Raw genomic sequence first — 19,637 nt, 5'->3', positions numbered from 1 at the left:
TCATCGCAGAATATATGACCTCTATGTTCATCTCAGCATTATTTACAATAGCCAAGATATAGAAGCAACCCAAGTGTCCATCAGTAGATGAATGGATAAAGAAGTGGTACACACACACTGGAATATTTTATTTATATTCAATTAATTAACACTTAGTGTATTATTAGTTTCAGAGGTAGAGTTCAGTGATTCATCAGTTGCGTATAACACCCAGTGCTCATTACATCACATGCCCTCCTTAATGCCTATCACCCAGTTACCCCATCCCCCACCCACACACTGGAATATTACTCAGCCATAAAAAGGATGAGATCTTGACATTGCAACAATATTGCAAGAATATGGATGGATCTAGAGGATATTATGCTAAGTGAGACAGATAAAGGCAAATACCATAGGATTTCACTTAATATGTGGAATCTAAAAACCAGAACAAATGAATAAACAAAGAGCAGAAACAGACCCATCAATACAGAGAAAAAACTGATAGTTGCCAGAGGGAAGGTGGGGAGGGGGAAATGGACAAAATGGGTGAAGGGGAGTGGGAGATACAGGCTTCCAGTTATGGAATGAGTAAATCATAGGGATAAAAGGTACAGCATAGGGAATATAGTAATATTGTTACAGTGTTGTATGGCAGCTACACTTGTGGGAAGCATAACAGATAGATCTGTCATGTCCCTATGTTGTACACCCAAAACTAACGTAACATTATGTATCAACTACAATTAAAAAGATCTTCAGATTAATTTGTCTTTCCTTCTGGGAAGAGAAGCGTTTCCATATGGTCTTACGTAGTACTGGTATTTTAGTCATGTCTTTGTCTTGGTGCATGGTTAGTGCCCAGTGTCACCATGTTTTACTTCTGTAAAACTTGACTTCACCCTCCACTCCCTGCTCTACCATCTTACTCTTTGCTTCTAAACTTGGCAGCCTCACAGCTTTCTCAATCTCTCTGTTCTTTTTGAGAACCACTGCTTTAGACTCTTCTGTCAAGTAGGAGATTATCTGGGAGCAGAAGAGGAGGAAAGAGCAAGGAGAGTAGAGGAGAACAGATGTCCTGGGCAGCAGTGCCCAAGACTGGTGCTGAAATTCTGTTGGTGGAGATTCTCCTCCACTTGCATTTTCTCATAGCTTCTATCATAATCTTGGTTTTAGAAAACGCTGCATATTTGCTACACTTAAGTAACACTGGTAGAGACCAGCATGATATCATTGCCAGCCCAGTAGTCTCTAATTAGATTTTCATCAGTCAATAATTACTTACTGAGTACCTACTATGTGCTAGGCACCATACCAAATGCAAAGGGTACACTGGAGACAGGCGGTCAAATCATTGCTCTAGTGAACATTATATCATAGTGACAGGAGGCAGCCCGTCAACATGTAAATTAATAAATATTTTAGGTAGTAGAACGTGCAATGAAGTCAATAAAAGGGAGGAATGAGGACAGGGACTAGGAAGAGGTAATTACTTTAGAATACTCAGAGAATGTCTCTCTAAGGTGACATTTGATCTGAGACCTGAATAAGGAGCCAGCTATGTACAACTCCCTGGGAAGAAATTCCTGACAGAAAGACAAGTGTGAAGACCTTGAGGTATGAAAAACTTGGCATTTGGGGGCACTTGGCAAAGAACAGTGTGACTGGATCTTACATACGGGAGATAGCGATAGGAAGGGAGGCAGCTGAGGCCACATTTGTAGGTCCACATGGGCTAGGGACAGTGGTGTGCTGGTCAGTGTTTAACAACCAGCTCCGAGCATAGTTTTGATATGAATGTTGGTTGGCATTTTCCTTTACATTAATAAGATGAAAGTGAAATCATGAAGACTCAGTGTCAGAACTTCATTTTTTAAATATTAGTGACTTTGCTGAAATCGTTTTTTTAATATTAGAGGATTATTTGCTCAATTTTTGTGCTGTTTACCATATAACAACTATAGGCACCATGCTTTTAAGTTTAATCTTCATTATTAATATTTTGTCCATTGTTTTCATAGGCATAGATAACCAGGAAAGAAAATAAACAATAGGTCAAGCCCTGATTTGTAGCTCTGCTGATTTCTGTGGCATAAGTAGTCACACTTTTACCAACATGAAGCCACTGAACATAGAATAGGGAAGGGGATGCACAATAACACACCATTATATGGTACTGTGTTCAAAGAATGTTTTTCAGTGAGTACTTATTAACTACACACTATGGGCCAAACACTATTCCATATGCTGGGGCCAAAGCAATGAACAAAACAAAACCTTTGTTGATGGTAATAAGTGCTATGAAGAAAAAGAAAATAGAACTTTAGATTTAGAACCAGACCTTCAAGTCACTGTTTCATAATGTGTTAAAACATGGTTTTTAAAATAATGAGGCATATTTAATAGCTTCATTAAACAAGATGTATAATTTTTAAAGAACAAGTTTTACCATTAATAAAATTTATTTTTATAATAAATAAAAAATAAGTAAATAAAAATAAAAAATTAATAAAATTTATTAAAATGTTGTTTTCATCTTTTTTCTCTATTTTTAATTTTAGTTTTGTGTTTTATAATACACATATTTGTATAAGTTGATATATAAAATGTATGCACATGAAGGGTGCTTACATTTTTTTTATAGCATGCAAAATAAAAAGTTTCAAGGCCATTGCTTTAGAGATTAGAAAAATAACAAAGAAGCCTCTGATATGCCCCTAGGAACATCTCTGCATTTTTAGTAGACTCCCCCTCACCCCCCCAAACCTGATAGTAAGGAAGAATGTTCTGTGTTGTATTAGGCCCAATGGGAGCTAAGAGACCGTGTCCATCATTACAGTAGATTATGAAATACCAAATTAGACACCCTGAGTATGCTCCCTTCCCCTTAGGACCTCATATTAACACCACAGGAGAGCCGAGACATGTAGACCAGCTGGGAGAACCTTAAACAGTTCAAGGGATCTGTTCCCTAACAAGGCAGACTCTACAGCACGATCAGTGGTAACATGAAAGATTTAAGAGGGCAAGTTGATGACTTGCTTCACCATAACAAACATTTAATCCTGAATGGAGAAGTGCCATTATGGAAGAGAAGATTGAGTCTGTCAAGCCTAGGACTCCGGCACCCACCTAGATGGCCCTGGAGGTTTACCGGCCTTAGGTCTCCAAAACAGAATACCAGCAGCAGCACTAGGCCATCCCGCTGGAAGGAATGGAGAATGAAAGCCTGTTGGCAGATCCAGAATCATTAGAACACAGGCAACCCTTCTTTCCAGGATATCTTCCCTAGCACCCTTCTCTCTCTGCTGGGTTAAGTCCCAGGTGCCCACTTTTGGTAGGTAACCTATTAATAATCCTGAGCTCTTTGCTGCACTGTATCAATAATGTGTCCCACATTAGAATGAGAGTTTCATTTGTTTCTGTGATGCCTGACACACTGTAGACACTCAGACATTTACTGAAAGCATAAGTGACCATCCTCTTGTCTTTTTTTCTGGATTGACCACATAAGTGCTCTCAGATCCACAAGAACAATGAAGAATCCAGTGAATTAATCTACATCATGATGTTTTTGTTTCACCCAAAATGCAATTTAAACATTTTAAAAGATTTGATCCCAAGAAGTTTCTGTCGTGAGAGTGGGGCCCTCATGATGTTGTTAGTGCCCTTATAAGAAGAGACAGCAGAGTTTATTACTCATATAGTGAGGTGGTCACTGTCTACAAGCCAGGACGAGACTCTCACCAGAACTACAAGTCACAGATCGGTGGGGGACTCTCTCTTGTCTAGGTTCCTCTGTCACCTTAGATTTTTTTATTTCAGCTTTTGTGGAATTCTAGGACAGCACACAACCGACTATCTACATTCTTGGAGGACTTTTCTTAAATAAGGGAGCCCGAATAAGTCACACATAGTAATCTTGGAAGAATGATACTTTCTGTGTCTAGTCTTTTAACCCTTTGCAAAGCTGCGAAAAGGAAAGTAAGATGTCCTCCCTGAACGGCATAGTACCGTTACAGTATTTTGTAAATATTGAATCTTAAGCAAAAACACATGTGTCTAGTCATAGATTAAAAAAATTCCAAGCAGCATTTTTGAAGGATGTAATAATCACACTTTAGTCTTTCTACATGGTTTCTAAATGGAATTTTTTATTATAAGTTAAAATTTATAGAAGAAGCAGAGAAGATTTTTTTTTCTTTTTAAATAAATATTGATAATCTTACTGGAAAAATGTATTTCAAGTGGTAAAGCTAATTCAGACTTTAATTTCATGATGAGCTGAAGGAACTGGCATATTTTTAACTCCCTCCAGGGCTCCAAGTTCTCATATTAGGCTTTGCCTCCCAACAGCCATGCTGGTGGTCAGACTTTAGGACAGAGTAGAAGGAGCCTGGACTCTGAATTCGATAGGGTTTTTTTTTTTTTTTTAATATTACTTATTTTGAGGGGGGGTGAGCCCGAGTGGGGGGGGGGGACAGAGGGAGAGGGAGAAGGGAGAAGCAGACTCCCCACTGAGCAGGGAGCCCGATGCTGGGGTGGGTGGGGGGGGAGGGTGCAGGATCATGACCTGATGACCTGACCTGAAGGCAGATGTTTAACCAACTGAGCCACCCAGGCGCCCCTCGTTAGGGTTTAAACATCATGTCTGCTGCTTAACAACTGTGCAACCGGAAGCAAATTCCTCTCAATATATGGAAAATGGGTGTTATGGACTAAATTTCCCCAAAATTCACATGTTGAATGTGACTCTATTTAGAGATGGGCCTTTAAAGAGGTAATTAAGGTCAAATGAGGTCATGGAGTAGATCCCTAACCCAGTATGACCGGTCTTCTCATAAGAAGAGGGGGGCTTGGGTGGCTCAGTTGGTTAAGCATCTGACTCTTGATTTCAGCTCAGGTCATGATCTCAGGGTCCTGGGATCGAGCCCCGTGTCAGGCTCTGCACTCAGTGGGGAGTTTACTTGGGATCCTCCCTCTCCCTCTGCCCCTCCCCCTCGCTTGTGCTCTCTCTCAAATAAATAAATCTTTAAAAAAAAAGAAAAAGAGGAAGAGCCACTAGGGATGCACACACACAAAGCAGTCACATGGGGACAGTGAGAAGTCAGACATCTATAAGGCAAAGAGAGAGGCCTCAGAGACATCAAACCCGCCAACACTTTTGCCTCCAGAATTGAGAGAAAATAAATTTCTATTGTTTAAGCCCAGTCTGTGTATTTTGCTATCACAGCCCTAGCAGACTGATACACTAGGTATAATAATAATACCACCTCATGGGAGTTAGAATTACATGTGGCTAACGCAGTGCTTGGCTCCTAGTAAGCACTCAATAAATGGAAGCCCTTATCTGTGGCTCAGAAAGAAAAGAAAGAAAAAAATAAAATAAAATTTGCTTCTTCAGCAAGAAAATCAGTGATTATTTAAAAGCATATGCCAAGCACTTTGAGTAAATACTAATTTAATCTGAATAACAATCCTGTGTAAACCGTCCTTATCTTGCACCTGAGGAAACAGACGCCAAAAAAAAAAGAAAGGTTATGTAATTGGTCTAAAGTCACCTAGAAAGTGGCAGAATCAGAAATATGGCTTTACAAGATGTCCATCAACAGATGAATGGATAAAGAAGATGTGGTATATATATACAATGGAATATTATGCAGCCATCAAAAGGAATGAGATCTTGCCATTTGCAAGGATGTGGATGGAACTGGAGGGTATTATGTTGAGCGAAATAAGTCAAACAGAGAAAGACATGTATCATATGACCTCACTGATATGAGGAATTCTTAATCGCAGGAAACAAACTGAGGGTTGCTGGAGTGGGGGGTGGGGTGGGAGGGATGGGGTGACTGGGTGATAGACACTGGGGAGGGTATGTGCTCTGGTAAGCGCTGTGAATTGTGCAAGACTGTTGAATCTCAGATCTGTACCTCTGAAACAAATAATGCAATATATGTTAAGAAAAAAAAAAAAGAAGAAGGTAGCAGGAGGGGAAGAATGAAGGGGGGGAAATCGGAGGGGTAGACGAACCATGAGAGACGATGGACTCTGAAAAACAAACAGGGTTCTAGAGGGGAGGGGGGTGGGAGGATGGGTTAGCCTGGTGGTGGGTATTGAGGAGGGCACATTCTGCATGGAGCACTGGGTGTTATGCACACACAATGAATCATGGAACACTTCATCTAAAACTAATGATGTAATGTATGGGGATTAACATAAGAATAAAAAAAATTAAAAAAAAATATGGCTTTAAAATCTATATTCTTTCCACTATGCCATACCACCTACTAAAGCAGCTTCCTAGATGCCAAAAGGTTACTCATGAAAGAGACCCATTCTGGATGATTTCTGCAGCAGACACACAGCAAGGGGGCTGGCTTTTGGGGTAGGAATGTATTCCTGCCCACACACGGATGTTCACTCCCACGTCAAGCTGGGCCACACAGATGCCTGAGTCAAATATCTTTTCAAAAAAGACTTTTTAATCTGCTCAAGCACTTGAACCAAATATTCACTTTATACTCCAGAGCTCTGTGCCAAAGGCATACGGCCAGTTGGGCCGAAGAAATGGTAAGGGCATGTGTTAACAATCAGGGTGGCCTCTCCTTGCAGTGCCTGATTTGAGGACAACTGCCTGTAGACAGACATGTAGACAGACCAATGGGCCGGGGTAAGGTAACTGCAAAATTGAACCCTGATTGGCCACATGGATGGGTTCCCGCACGTGAGATCATCTTGTATTCTACGTTAGCCAAGGAGAGTATCAAGGGAAATATTGTATTTTACATATAGTTGCTCTTAAATGGTCTTGCCAGTAATAATTAGCCAATAGGATTATGTTTTAAGATGACTCCCTATTAATGACAAAAGCTCGTAGTTAGTAAAGGTGTTTTTCTTATTTACCACGGCAAAGCAGTTATATTTAAATTTTTAAATTATTTTAGAGTAGTTTTAGTTTTACAATGAAATTGAGAGGGAGGGACAGAGATTTCCCATATACCTCTGCCCCCACACATGCAGAGCCTCCCCCATTACCAATATCTCCCACCAAAATAGTATATTTCTTACGAAGGATGAACCTACACTGACACATCATCATCATCACCCAAAGTCCACCGTTTATCTTAGGGTTCACTCATGATGTTGTACATTCTATGGGTTTCGACAAATGTATAATGACATGTATCTGTCATAATATACAGAGTAGTCTCCCTGCATTAAAATCCACTGTGCTCTGCCTGTTCATCTCCCCCTGCCACCTCCCCTGCTAACCACTCATCTCTTATCTCCATAGTTTTGTTTTAGTTACGCTTAAATTTAAGAGACTAGAAAACAGCCCTTTTTATGCTAATTGAAACTGAACTTACAATTTATGGAAAAGCCGTTTCTCAAGATTGGCCATGAATCCCTCAAGTGGGATTTCATTATACTGTTCTGATTTTGTATGGTTGAGATTTTCCATAATAAAAAGTTTAAAAATAAACAAGATTGACATTAAAAACATTATTTCTGCTCTGATTCTTACATGAATGTTATAGATTCAAACTTTGAAAAAGCTTCTAATGGGTGCCTGGGTGGCTCAGTTGGTTAAGCGACTGCCTTCGGCTCAGGTCATGATCCTGGAGTCCCGGGATCGAGTCCCGCATCGGGCTCCCTGCTCGGCGGGGGGGTCTGCTTCTCCCTCTGACCCTCTTCCCTCTCGTGCTCTCTGTCTCTCATTCTCTCTCTCAAATAAATAAATAAAATCTTAAAAAAAAAAAAGAAAAAAAGAAAAAGCTTCTAAGATAGGGATAAAATTACTCTGTATCTCTACTTGTGAAATCAAGGGCTGATGAAGGATGGATGACTACTACCAAATGTCTTGGGTGTTTCTCAAATTTATCTTAATGAGATCATCAGTAATACAGTAGTACACCCAGAATCCCTTTGGTTCCCTGTGCCAAGTGTGGCAGATGCTGTCAGTACACCATGACCTATCCTCTTAGCACCTACCACTTGAAGGGATGCCACCTTGTTTCCAATGTCCAACCTCCATGACTCTGCTAGACCTTCTCTCTTCTTTAGAGATTGTTCTGCCTACATTAGCTAGGGGCAGACCTCAAGTCCTCGGGAATCAATGCTCCCTGTGAGCATCCCTCATCCACTGCCTGAAGGGAGCTGATGGATAAACATCCTAACTCTCTTTTTCTTCAGATTACTTAGTTCTGAGGCTCTTGTTCTACATTTTTTTCCCAGAAGGCCCCCCACCCAGATATAACATTGATTTTCCAAAGTGGCAACTTGTTGGAGAACCTATCCTTTCTCAGCTTCCTTCTCTTCCCTGTCTCATTCCACTTCCCTACTAGTATTCCTGGGATCCCCTCTCAAATATGCTTCTTATACCTGAATCCTTGTCTCAAGATCTGCTTCTGTGAGAATTCAAACCAAGCAAGATACCAAATTGAGAGACCTAGCCCTCAACCTGAAGAAAAATTTCATGAAGGATTTTGAAAAGATGTCCTATAAATGAAGGCAGTGTTTGGCTTAACAAATTTTTCCCCCTTTCCAAAAATCAGAGTAGGTTATACTTGAATCTATCCTGTGGAGCTGATGTAAACAGTTTGGTAAGGATTGGGGCCCCTGACCCCAATACTTAGGTAAAAATCTAAAGAATTCTTTTTTAAAAATGATTTATTTATTTTAGAGAGAGAGCAAGTGAAGGGAGGGGCGTGGGGGCGGGGGGAGAGAATTCAAGCAGACTCCCGGCTGAGTGTGGAGCCTGACACAGGGCTCGAACTCATGACCCTGAGATCATGACCTAAGCTGAAATCAAGAGTTGAATGCTTAACCGACTGAGCCACCCAGGTGCCCCTAAGAATTCTTGAGATAAGAGGTATCATATTGGGATTTAAAAAAGCCTAAGACAATTGATCAAATGGATTGCAGTGGATGGAATCACATAATCCCAACTAAAAATCTGCCAACTGAATAAATGTTCACAGTGAGAATTGTGAGACAGATTAAATTGGAAATTTGGTTGGCAACCGTGTTATTAGAGAAGAATCAGAGTAAAATGCTAGGTTTTTGTGATGAGATTCCATATGAATGTGAAACTTTTTAAATCTACATTTTTAGTTGAAAAGAACATTTTTAGTCAGTATCATTTGTAAATTTGCAAGCATCAGAAATGCCAAACTCAAGTGTGTAAGCTTTTTGACTTTTGACTGCTATCTAGTTTTAATATGAATGAAAACCTTGTATTTACCATTTATCCCAATTTTAATTCCCTTAAGGTATCTTGGATGTTGTAAAGAAAGGAATCTGGTGGGACTCCCAGTTTTCTTATTTAACTACCTGGGTTGATTATGGTGCCAATAAACAGAATAGGGAGTAAGTGATATAAATGTGATTTGGCTGCATAATATTCCATAGCATACATATACCACATCTTCCTTATCCATTCATCTATTGATGGACTCGTAGGTTGCTTCCATATCTTGGCTATTGTAAGTAATGCTACAATAAACATAGGGGTACATATATCCTTTCAAATAAGTATTTTGATTTTCTTTGGGTAGACACCCAGTAGTGGAATTATTGTATCTATTTTTAAGTTTTTGAAGAACATACTGTTTTCTAAAGGGGTTGTACCAATTTGCATTCCCATCAACAGTATATGAGGGTTCCTTTTTCTCCACATCCTTACCAGCACTCGTTATTTCTTATGTTGATTCTAGCCATTCTCACAGGTGATATCTCACTGTGCTTTGGATTTTCATTCCCCTGATGTTTAGTGATGGTGAGCATCTTTTCATGTGTTTGTTGGCCATCTGTATGTCTTCTTTGGAAAATTGTCTATTTGGGTCCTTTGCCCATTTTTAAACTGGGTTTTTTGGTGTGTGTTGAGTTGTAAAAATTCTTTATATATTTTGGATATTAACCTTATTGGATATATCATTTGAAAATATCTTCTCCCATTCAGTAGGTTGCCTTTTTGTTTTACCAATGGTTTCCTTCACTGTGCAAAACCTTTTTAGTTTGGTGTAGTCCCAGTAGTTTATTTTTGCTTTTATTTCTGTGGAATATTACACAGCCATAAAAAAGGATGCGATTGTGCCATTTAAGACAACATGGATGGACCTAGAGGGTATTATGCTAAGTGAAGTAAGTCAGACTGAGAAAGACAAATACCATATGATTTCACTAATACACAGAATCTAAAATGAAAGAAGAAATAAAGAGAATTAGAACTGTGAACATAGGACAAACTAATGCTTGCCAGAGGGGAGAGGGTGAGGTTATGGGCAAAATGGGTGAAGGGGAGTAGGAGATACAGGCTTCCAGTTATAGAATGAATAAGTCATGGGAATAAAAGGCACAGCATAAGGAATATAGTCAATGATATTGTAATAACATTGTAAGGTGACAGATGGTAGCTACACTTGTGAGCATAGCATAAGGCTTAAACCTGTTGAATCACTATGTTGTATACCTGAAACTAATGTAACATTGTGTGTCAATTACACTCAAAATTAAAAAAAAATGCATACGCGTGTGTGTGTGTGTGGTTTCGGATTAGAACAGATAATGACATAATTTAAGGCATCTGTGGACCATGGAGGGGGTGATGTCTGTTAGGTGATGAGTGCAATGTCCTATGCATGGTTTACAAGAGCTAACCTATCTGTTCCCTGCTTTATTCTCAAGCCACTTGCCCATCACAGATATGCCTTCAGCCACATGTGACACTCTCTTGGCTCTGGGTTTATGTTGGCTGTTCCCTCTGACTGAAACACCTTTTGTATCCACCCCACTCCATCACAACATGGACAACTCATGTTTAAACACTTTCCAAGATAGAGCACTCACAGCTCCACCCTTTCTGCTATGACTTTGTCATTAACTCTCCATTTCCTGAGACAATGGTGCTGATATAAGAACACCTCACAAGACTATTAAGAAGATTAATTATACACTGAAAGCACTTAAAGCAACACAGCACACAAAGTGTTCTCCAAGTCTTTGCTATGACTATTAGTTGCTGTCTTATAAGACAGCCCATATCATCTTCTGTTAAATTTTTTTTTAAGATTTGTTGTAATAACAGCCTTACCAAATAGTGTTGATTTAAAATAATGAATGTTCTGGTCTTTTCTAAATCTTATCACAAACCACCATTTTCAATAATTTTTACCCGGTTTTTTTTTTCCCCCTTCTTTTTAACACTTAAGTCAGCTTTGTGTGTGGATTGCCGTAATCTGTATACTGCCAATTTTTTATGCTTGTGTTGTATCTCACTGTTTTAAGAATTTCCTGATATTTGAGCATATGGATTATTTCCAGTTTTTTATTATTTTGATTGGGCCTGTTTGACAAACTTTTTCCTATGAGTTAATTGCTTGGGAGTTTTCTGAAGAGTGAAATTTAATTCAAATTTTATTTTTATACCTTTTATGAATTTCTGCAAATGTTCTCTAAATATTGTTATAAATCTATTATAACCATAGCTGTCTATTCACCATTATAAGTGCTAACATAAGGAATTTAAGAATTTATGTGTAATTAACTGTGCTTTATGAATTTTTGAATATGAATTATACCAAAAATTACTAAGCTAAAAATAGTACCTTTGTGGCGAAGGGCAAGGATGCTTAAAGTTTAACTTTTTCTAACAAATAGGAATTACTGTACTTTTAAAAACTGGCTTGGAAATATATTAAGCCCTAGGCCTCTTTAAACCTAAATTAAAGCAATCTTTTATCTTTTTATTGTAGTGTGTATAATTTAGTTTATGAAAAAAATAATCCGTTAAGAATAAGGTTGTTAAGGGGCATCTGGGGCACTTGGGTGGCTCAGTCTTTGGGCATCTGCCTTCAGCTCAGGTCATGATCCCAGGGTCCTGGGATCCAGCCCCGCATTGGGCTCCCTGCTCAGCGGGGAGTCTGCTTCTCCCTCTCCGACTCCCCCTGCTTGTGTTCACTCTCTTGCTGTCTCTGTCAAATAAATAACTAAAATCTTAAAAAAAAAAAGAATAAGGTCTGTAAATGAAATTGACGATTTCTTTTCAGTGCAATACCTTTCCCCTTTCGTATTTTAGCATGCTTAAAGAATGCTTTATAGCACAATTATAACTATTATAAATGTCAAAGAAATTTAAGAGTTTATTCACAATGACCAAATGTTTTTCTTTTAAACTTTTGAATTAGACCATAGAAAATTCTGTACTATCCACTGCACTGGTTACTTGAGAAGCTGGCCTCCACATGTTGTTGGAATGGAAGAAGAAAGGGACAATAAGAAAGACAGTAGTAATTTTAACTGCCTTGTTGCCATTGGAAGATTACATCCATATATTGTCCCACAGAACAGTGGAGAGATTAAAGTGAAACCAACTGAATTTATAACCCGGTTTGCAATGAATGGAAAATTTGTCTATGTGGACCAAAGGTGAACATTTATATGCCATAATGATTAGAGTTCAATGGGATACCTAAGGCTATTAAAGATGTGCCTAGTAGCACTGCTGGATAAAACTTGGAATAATATTTTTTAAGCCAGTAGTGCAGAAACCGAACATGGTCTGTGGCCACAATTTTACTGAATGGGAGAAGAGCATACCCTGGACTGGGTGGGTGTCCATTCTATTTTGTACCTCTAGTGTGGGTCTTGGGCAGCCAAAGGATCCCAGGGTTACTCATCCCCCTGTCCACTCTCCTACTATCCTGACCATATATGGACCTACAGTACTCTGGAAGAGATTGCATTCACCAATCTGAAGTTTATTTTCAATTTTAAAACCAGGGCAACAGCAATTTTAGGATATCTGCCTCAGGAACTTTTGGGAACTTCTTGTTATGAATATTTTCATCAAGATGACCATAGTAATTTGACTGACAAGCACAAAGCAGGTATGCATTGAATGGGGTAATTTGGGGGTACTTTTTAATTACAGCCTCAACTCATTTCTCAATCCTGTGAAATCTGAAACTTTTATGTAGTGGTAGACTATTATGCTGATTATTATCTTTTCTTGTTAAGTTCTACAGAGTAAAGAGAAAATATTTACAGATTCATACAAGTTCAGAAAGAAAGATGGCTCTTTTGTAACTTTAAAAAGCCTGTGGTTTAGTTTCACAAATCCTTGGACCAAAGAACTGGAGTATATTGTGTCTGTCAACACTTTAGTTTTGTAAGTAATTTTTTATGTTGTTAAGACCTTTATGTTAATTTCAAATGAGTGTCTTTTCTCATCTTGCTAAACCATTAAAGTTGTATGATCATCTGGCTTTATAACTTGAGTATATATTATTTTGTAATTCATTCACTGTTCACTGGTATTAGTTCTCAGAATTAAGCTGTAAGTTTTCCCTTTTGTAATAAATTTCTTTTTGCTTGGTATTAAAGGTGATAGTAAATGTATTCACTCAAGCTCCTCCTTCCTACCCTTCATGGTGGCCTTGTCTTGTCCCTCCACTAAATGATATAGTTGTAATTTAAAACTATGTATCATTGTAAGAAATGTTTTATCCTGCATATCATTTTTGCATGCACATCTTCTAAGCCTGGGATACTGCATGTGCTTGTGTGGGAATAAGCAGAAATCCAGCCTAAGCCCTGCTTGCCAAGCCCTAGCTGTGGTTGTGTCAGCCAGCCTGAAAGAAGACCCAATTTTTCCTGATTTGCTTAATAGGCTAACATAGCCCATTCTAAGTATTATTAGCTTTCTGTAAGTTTTTCTTTGTAATTGTTGTAAGGTTGCATCAAACCAATTCTATTTCTTGATCTATAGTTTTTTAAAAAGGCCCCCAAGGCTTGGTATCTCCAGCAGTATCCCCTGTTAATCATTCTAATAATCCTTGCCTTCTTATCATTAATATACAAACTGAGAGTTTGCAACTGTGAGAAAATGTACTTCATAGGGTAATAGGGCATTGGGCAGATGCCCTGGTACTTAGCACATCAATACCTTGACTCTGGTGTGACATTAACAGTGTGTATATATAGAACAAAAAGGCCAAGAATTGATAAGTACACAGAGCTTTAATGTAGTGGCTTTCACAATTTCCTTCACTTAAAAAAAAATCACCTATGGTGTTTCTTAATTCTAGGGGACATAGTGAGATGAGAGAAGTGTCATTACTTCCTTGTAGCTCTCAATCATCAGAAGGTAAGCTTAGTTTTAAATGATGGATATTTATTACTAGGACTGTTGTTATTGTTACCATCTTTTTCTGTCTTGGAGAAGGAAACATTTCAAGGCAAAATTGCAAAGACTTCTATGGCTTAAATTATCCTTTTCAGAATTTCTACAGTACTTTGAACACACTTCCATTATAATCTTATATCCTATTGCAATTAGTTGTTTGTTCAACTGGCCTGCCACTAGACTGAGTTCAAGAGTAGAAATGGTATTTTATCCATTATCTATCCCTAGAAGTTCCTTGTAGTTTGTGTTACTCAGTACATATCTGTTGGGTAAATTAATGGAAAACATTAAGGGGGAGTTTTTGCTTATCTTGATTTTCCACCACAAGAATATTTTAATGCATTACTTGTATAAATAAAAATAGAAATATTAGGGAATATTAAAAAATAAAGCAGTATTGCTCTGGCTTTAGTGTGGAGATTAAAATGGGAAGGAAATATCCGTACTCAAGGGTTACAGGTTATAAATGTACCCTCAATGATGTTATACACATTTGATTCCTATCATTCTTCTTATGCATTTTAAACCATCATGAGTTATGTTTGTAATGCAAGCATGAATGGTTAGAACGTTTTAGGATCTAGCTATTTCATTTAAAGAGGGAAATAGGAAGTATATGAGAGTTGAAAAAAATAATAATAACCGAAGTTATATATACATTTTTAAAGTCTTCATTTGAATTTTTCCTTTCGTTGTTATTTAGAATCCTCTAAACAGTCTTGTATTAGTGTGCCTGGAATGTCTACAGGAATAGTACTTGGTGCTGGGAGTATTGGAACAGATATTGTAAATGAAGTCCTGGATTTACAAAGGTAAAGTTTTATTGCTGCATATATTTTCACAAGTGAAATTATTATATTTATAAAACCAATATTCAAAAATCAGTAAGTTTCCTATATGCAAACAATAACTAGTTCAATAATATAATGAAAGAGAAGATCATTTTTACAGTAGCAACAAAAAAGCTAAGTATTTAGAATTATATGAAAATAAATTGTTAATGCTACAAACTATATGAACTATATGAAAACAAATTGTTAATGCTACAAAGGTTCATAAAAGATGACTTGAATAACTTTCTGTATAGTTGTTTTTCAATGGGAAGACTCAATACTGTAAAGATGTCAGTGTTTGTTAAGCTCATCTATGAATTCAGTGTGAATCCAGTCAAAATGGCATCTTGCATTTGTTTTTTAGAATCCAACAAATGATACTAACCATATTGAGGAAAATTCTAAAAACTAAAAGTAATAGAATGAGATTAACCCTAACAGATACTAAAATATAAAGCTACAGTCACTAAAACATTTCAGTACAACCCACAAATAGATTAATGGGAAAGAATAGATTTTAGAAATAGACACATATGGGAATTTATTATATGGTAAAAGTGGCATTTCAAATCAGTGAGGGGAAATGGACTAAACAATTAAGGGCATTATAATAACTCTATAACTATTTGGGGGAAAAAAAAGCTGAACACCAACTTTATTCTTTATATTAAAATAAATTTCAGATAAACCAAAGAGTTCAAAGTAAAATTTAAAAACTACAGAAATATTTCAAGAACAGAGATATGAGTTTTTATAATCTTAGTTTAGAATGTCCTTTCTAAACATCACAAAAAATCCAGAATTCATAAAGAAAAAAGTTGATAAATTATATAAAGATTCAAAACTTAAGCTAATAACCATTATGACAAAGGTAAAAGATTAATAAATTGCAAAAAATGTGTCATGTGATAAAATGGACTTAATATAGCTTCCTATATGAAGTTTTATAGTATAAGGAATAAAGTTATTAAGCTATTTAAACTTTATAAATAAACTATAATTTTATTAACTTTTATTTATATTAAACTTTATATAAAGCATAAAGTTATTAAGTAATTTTTTTAAATAGCTCAATAAAAAGTTGGAGAATAGAATAGAAAAAAATTATAAATGGTCAAGAACCTTCAACAATTTTTCAGCCCTCACTGGGTATTGTAGGTAAGTGATGAATCACTGAATTCTACCCCAGAAGCCAATACTGCACTGTATGTTAACCAACTAAAATTAAAACAAAACAAAATAAAAACAGAAAACAATTGCTCAACCCCACTCATAGTTACAAATATATACAGCTGACCCTTGAACAACATGGGGATTGGGGATATCAACCACCTTGCCAGTCAAAAATCTGCATATAGGGGCGCCTGGGTGGCTCAGTCGTTAAGCGTCTGCCTTCAGCTCAGGTCATGATCCCAGGGTCCTGGGATAGAGCCCCGCATCGGGCTCCCTGCTCAGCGGGGAACCTGCTTCTCCCTCTCCCACTCCCCCTGCTTGTGTTCCCTCTCTCACTATGTCTCTGTCAAATAAATAAATAAAATCTTTAAAAAAAAATCTGCATATAACTTCTGACTCCCCCAAAATTTAACTACTAATAGCCTGCTGTTGACTAGTCTTACCAATAACATAAACAGTCAATTAACACTTATTTTGTATGTTATATGTATTGTATGCTCTATGCTTACAATAAAGTAAGCTAGAAAAATAAAATATTGAGAAAAATCATAAGGAAGAGATTCTGTTCCAAGATGGTGACATGAGAAGACCCTGAATTCATCTCTGCCACAGACACACCAAATCTACACCTATTTATAGAGCAGTTTCTCCTGAAGAAGAACTGAGGGCTGACTGAAGAGCTTCAAGTGAAGATATAGAGACCACATAAAGAATGGTAAGAGAAATACAGACACTGTAACAAAGGGGAAAAGGGAATCCCCACGCCTGACACTGCAAACAGCAGTGGGAAGGAATAGTACTGAGGGATTATGAGCAGATTTGTCTGCCATGGGACACACACAAAAAAGCACGATTTAGAAGAGCAACTAGAATATACAGGAACCAGCCTGGAACTCTGTCAAAATAGCAAGGGAGCTGTTGAAACTCTGTCCAGGTCAGAGGGGCTGGCTGCCCCAGTTTACATTCACCATCTTCCCTGAGAGTGTGGATGGGAGCAGGGTCCTCTGCACATGCCGGCTGGCCTATTGCTTCAGTGAGCCCCATGCCCCTAGCCCACGCAAGCCCTGCCATCCCACCAAGGCGGTCCCAGTATAGTACATACTAGGACACACCTGGTCAGTGCTCACTACAGCTCCAGCTGTCTTGCAAAGATGACACAGGTGCAAAGTACCCCCAGAATACTCCAGGCCTGAACCACTTCAGTTCCACATGACTTGCTAGGGCACCCCCGGTGCAGGCATTCTGGGACCACCTGACTCATACTGCATTAGCTCCAGACACTCCATCAGGGTGCCCTCTTGCCATTGTGTCCCAGGACCCTCAGGCCCAGCCCTGCCTTGTTTCCAGCCACTCTGCCAGGCCACCCTCTGTGTGGAGAGCCCCAGGAACCTGCAGCTTGTACTGCCTCATCTCTGCTGTTCTGCCAGGGCACCCTCGGTGCAAAGAGCCCTGGGGCTATGCTGGCCCATGACCTCTTTAGCTCCAGCTATCTCACCAGTGCAGCCCTAGCACAGAGTGCCCTGGGATCCCCACCCAGGCTAGCCCTAGCTCTAGCCAGTCAGCAAAAGTCACCAGGCTCAGTCTACACAGGGGACCATACACAAGCCCATTCCTTCAAGTTTAGGAGAAGTAGCTATTCCACCTAATTCATGGAAACAAAAACAGTAAGTCGGTCAAAATGAGAAGACAGAAATATGCACCAAACCAAACGACAGGACAAAACCCTAGGAGAAAAAGTAAATGGAGATACCCAATCTATCTGATAAAGAGTTCAAAGTAATGATCAAAAAGATGCTCACTGGACTAGAAAGAAGAGTGGATAAACTTAGTGAGAACTTCAACAAATTAATAGAAAATATTAAAAATAATCAGAATTGAAGAATACAATGACAGAAATGAAAAATACAATGGAGGGAATCAATAGTAGATTAGCAGATGCAGAAGAATGGATCACTAATTTCGAAGACAAGGTAATGGAGAGCATCCAAGCTGAATAGCAAAAAGAAAAAAGAATTTAAAAAATGAGGACAGGTTAAGGGATCTCTTGGACAACATCAAGTGAACAAACATTTACATCATAAGGATCCCAGAAGGAGAAGAGAGAGAGTAGAGGGCAGAAAACTTATTCGAGGAAGGAAATACTGCTAAAAACTTCCCTAACCTGGGGAAGGAAACAGATAACAAGATAAACCCAAGGAAGCGCACACCATGACCCATATCTTTTGTTTTTGGTGTTTAAAATTATTAAGAGAGGATTTTAAAAGCAGGAGGAGAGAAGCAACTAGAAATGTTTAAGGGAAACTCCATAAGGCTATCAGCTGATTTTTCACCAGAAAATTTGCAGGCCAGAAGGGAGTGGCATGATATATTCAAGTGCTGAAAGGAAAAAAACCTACAACTAAGAATATTCCACCCAGCAAGATTATCATTAAAAATTAAGGAGAGGTAAAGAGTTTCCCAAACACAAGTTAAAGGATTTCACCACCACTAAACTGGCCTTACATGAAATCGTAAAGAGAATTCTTTAATCAGAAAAGGCCATAAGGAAATTAGAAAAGGAAAAAATTTCACTGGTTAAAAAATATACACAGTAAAGGTAGTAGGTCAACCACTTATAAAGCTAGTATGATGGTTAAAAAACAGAAGTAGTAAAATCAATTACATCAACAAAAATTAGTTAAGGGATACACAAAATTAAAAGATGTAAAATATGCTGTCCTATACATAACATGTGAAGGGGGGAGTAAAAATGTAGTGCTTTTAGACTGTTGAACTTAGGAAACCATCAACTTAATACAGACTGCTATATACTTTGGATGTTATATGTGAAACTCATGGTAACCACAAGCCAAAAATGCATAATAGATATGGAGAAAATTAAGAGAAAGGAATCCAAGCAAACATTAAAGAAAGTCATCAAATTACAAGGGAAAGGAGCAAGAGAAAAAAGGAACAAAGAACTACAACAACCAGAAATAAGTGAACAAAATGGCAATAAGTACATACTTATCCATAATTACTTTAAATGTAAATGAGCTACATGCTCCAATCAAAAGACATAGGGTGACTCAATAGATTAAAAAAAAAAAAATAGACCTATCTATATGCTGCCTATAAAAAACTCAATTCAGAGCTAAAGACACATACAAAGTGAAAGCAAAGGGATGGAAAAAGATATATCATGCAACTGGAGGCAGAGAAAAAAAGCTGGGGTAGCAATAGTTATATTAGACAAAATAGACTTTAAAACAAGGACTATAGCAACAGATATAGAAGGCTATTACAGGGTCACCTGGGTGGCTCAGTTGGTTAAGCGGCTGCCTTTGGCCCAGGTCATGATTCCAGGGTCCTTGGATTGAGCCCCACGTTGGGCTCCCTGCTGAGTGGGGAGCCTGCTTCTCCCTCTCCCTCTACCTGCCACTTCCCCGGCTTGTACTCTCTCTCTCTAATAAAAAATAAAA

General features: G+C 38.1%; 1 protein-coding gene across 1 annotated transcript in view; it reads left to right on the top strand.

The window, feature by feature from the left end:
- Positions 1–19,637, top strand: part of ARNTL2 (aryl hydrocarbon receptor nuclear translocator like 2) — a 103,103-nt gene that overhangs the window by 72,740 nt on the left and 10,726 nt on the right. Inside the window, 5 exon segments of the mRNA XM_021690404.1 lie at positions 12,171–12,411; positions 12,766–12,872; positions 13,003–13,153; positions 14,073–14,131; positions 14,874–14,982. Of these exon segments, the coding sequence (XP_021546079.1) occupies positions 12,171–12,411; positions 12,766–12,872; positions 13,003–13,153; positions 14,073–14,131; positions 14,874–14,982 (667 nt within the window).

This window comes from Neomonachus schauinslandi, chromosome 5, assembly GCF_002201575.2.
Source record: "Neomonachus schauinslandi chromosome 5, ASM220157v2, whole genome shotgun sequence".
Lineage (NCBI taxonomy): Eukaryota > Metazoa > Chordata > Mammalia > Carnivora > Phocidae > Neomonachus > Neomonachus schauinslandi.
Note: the sequence above shows the minus strand (reverse complement) of the source record. Positions and strands in the feature narration are given on the sequence as shown.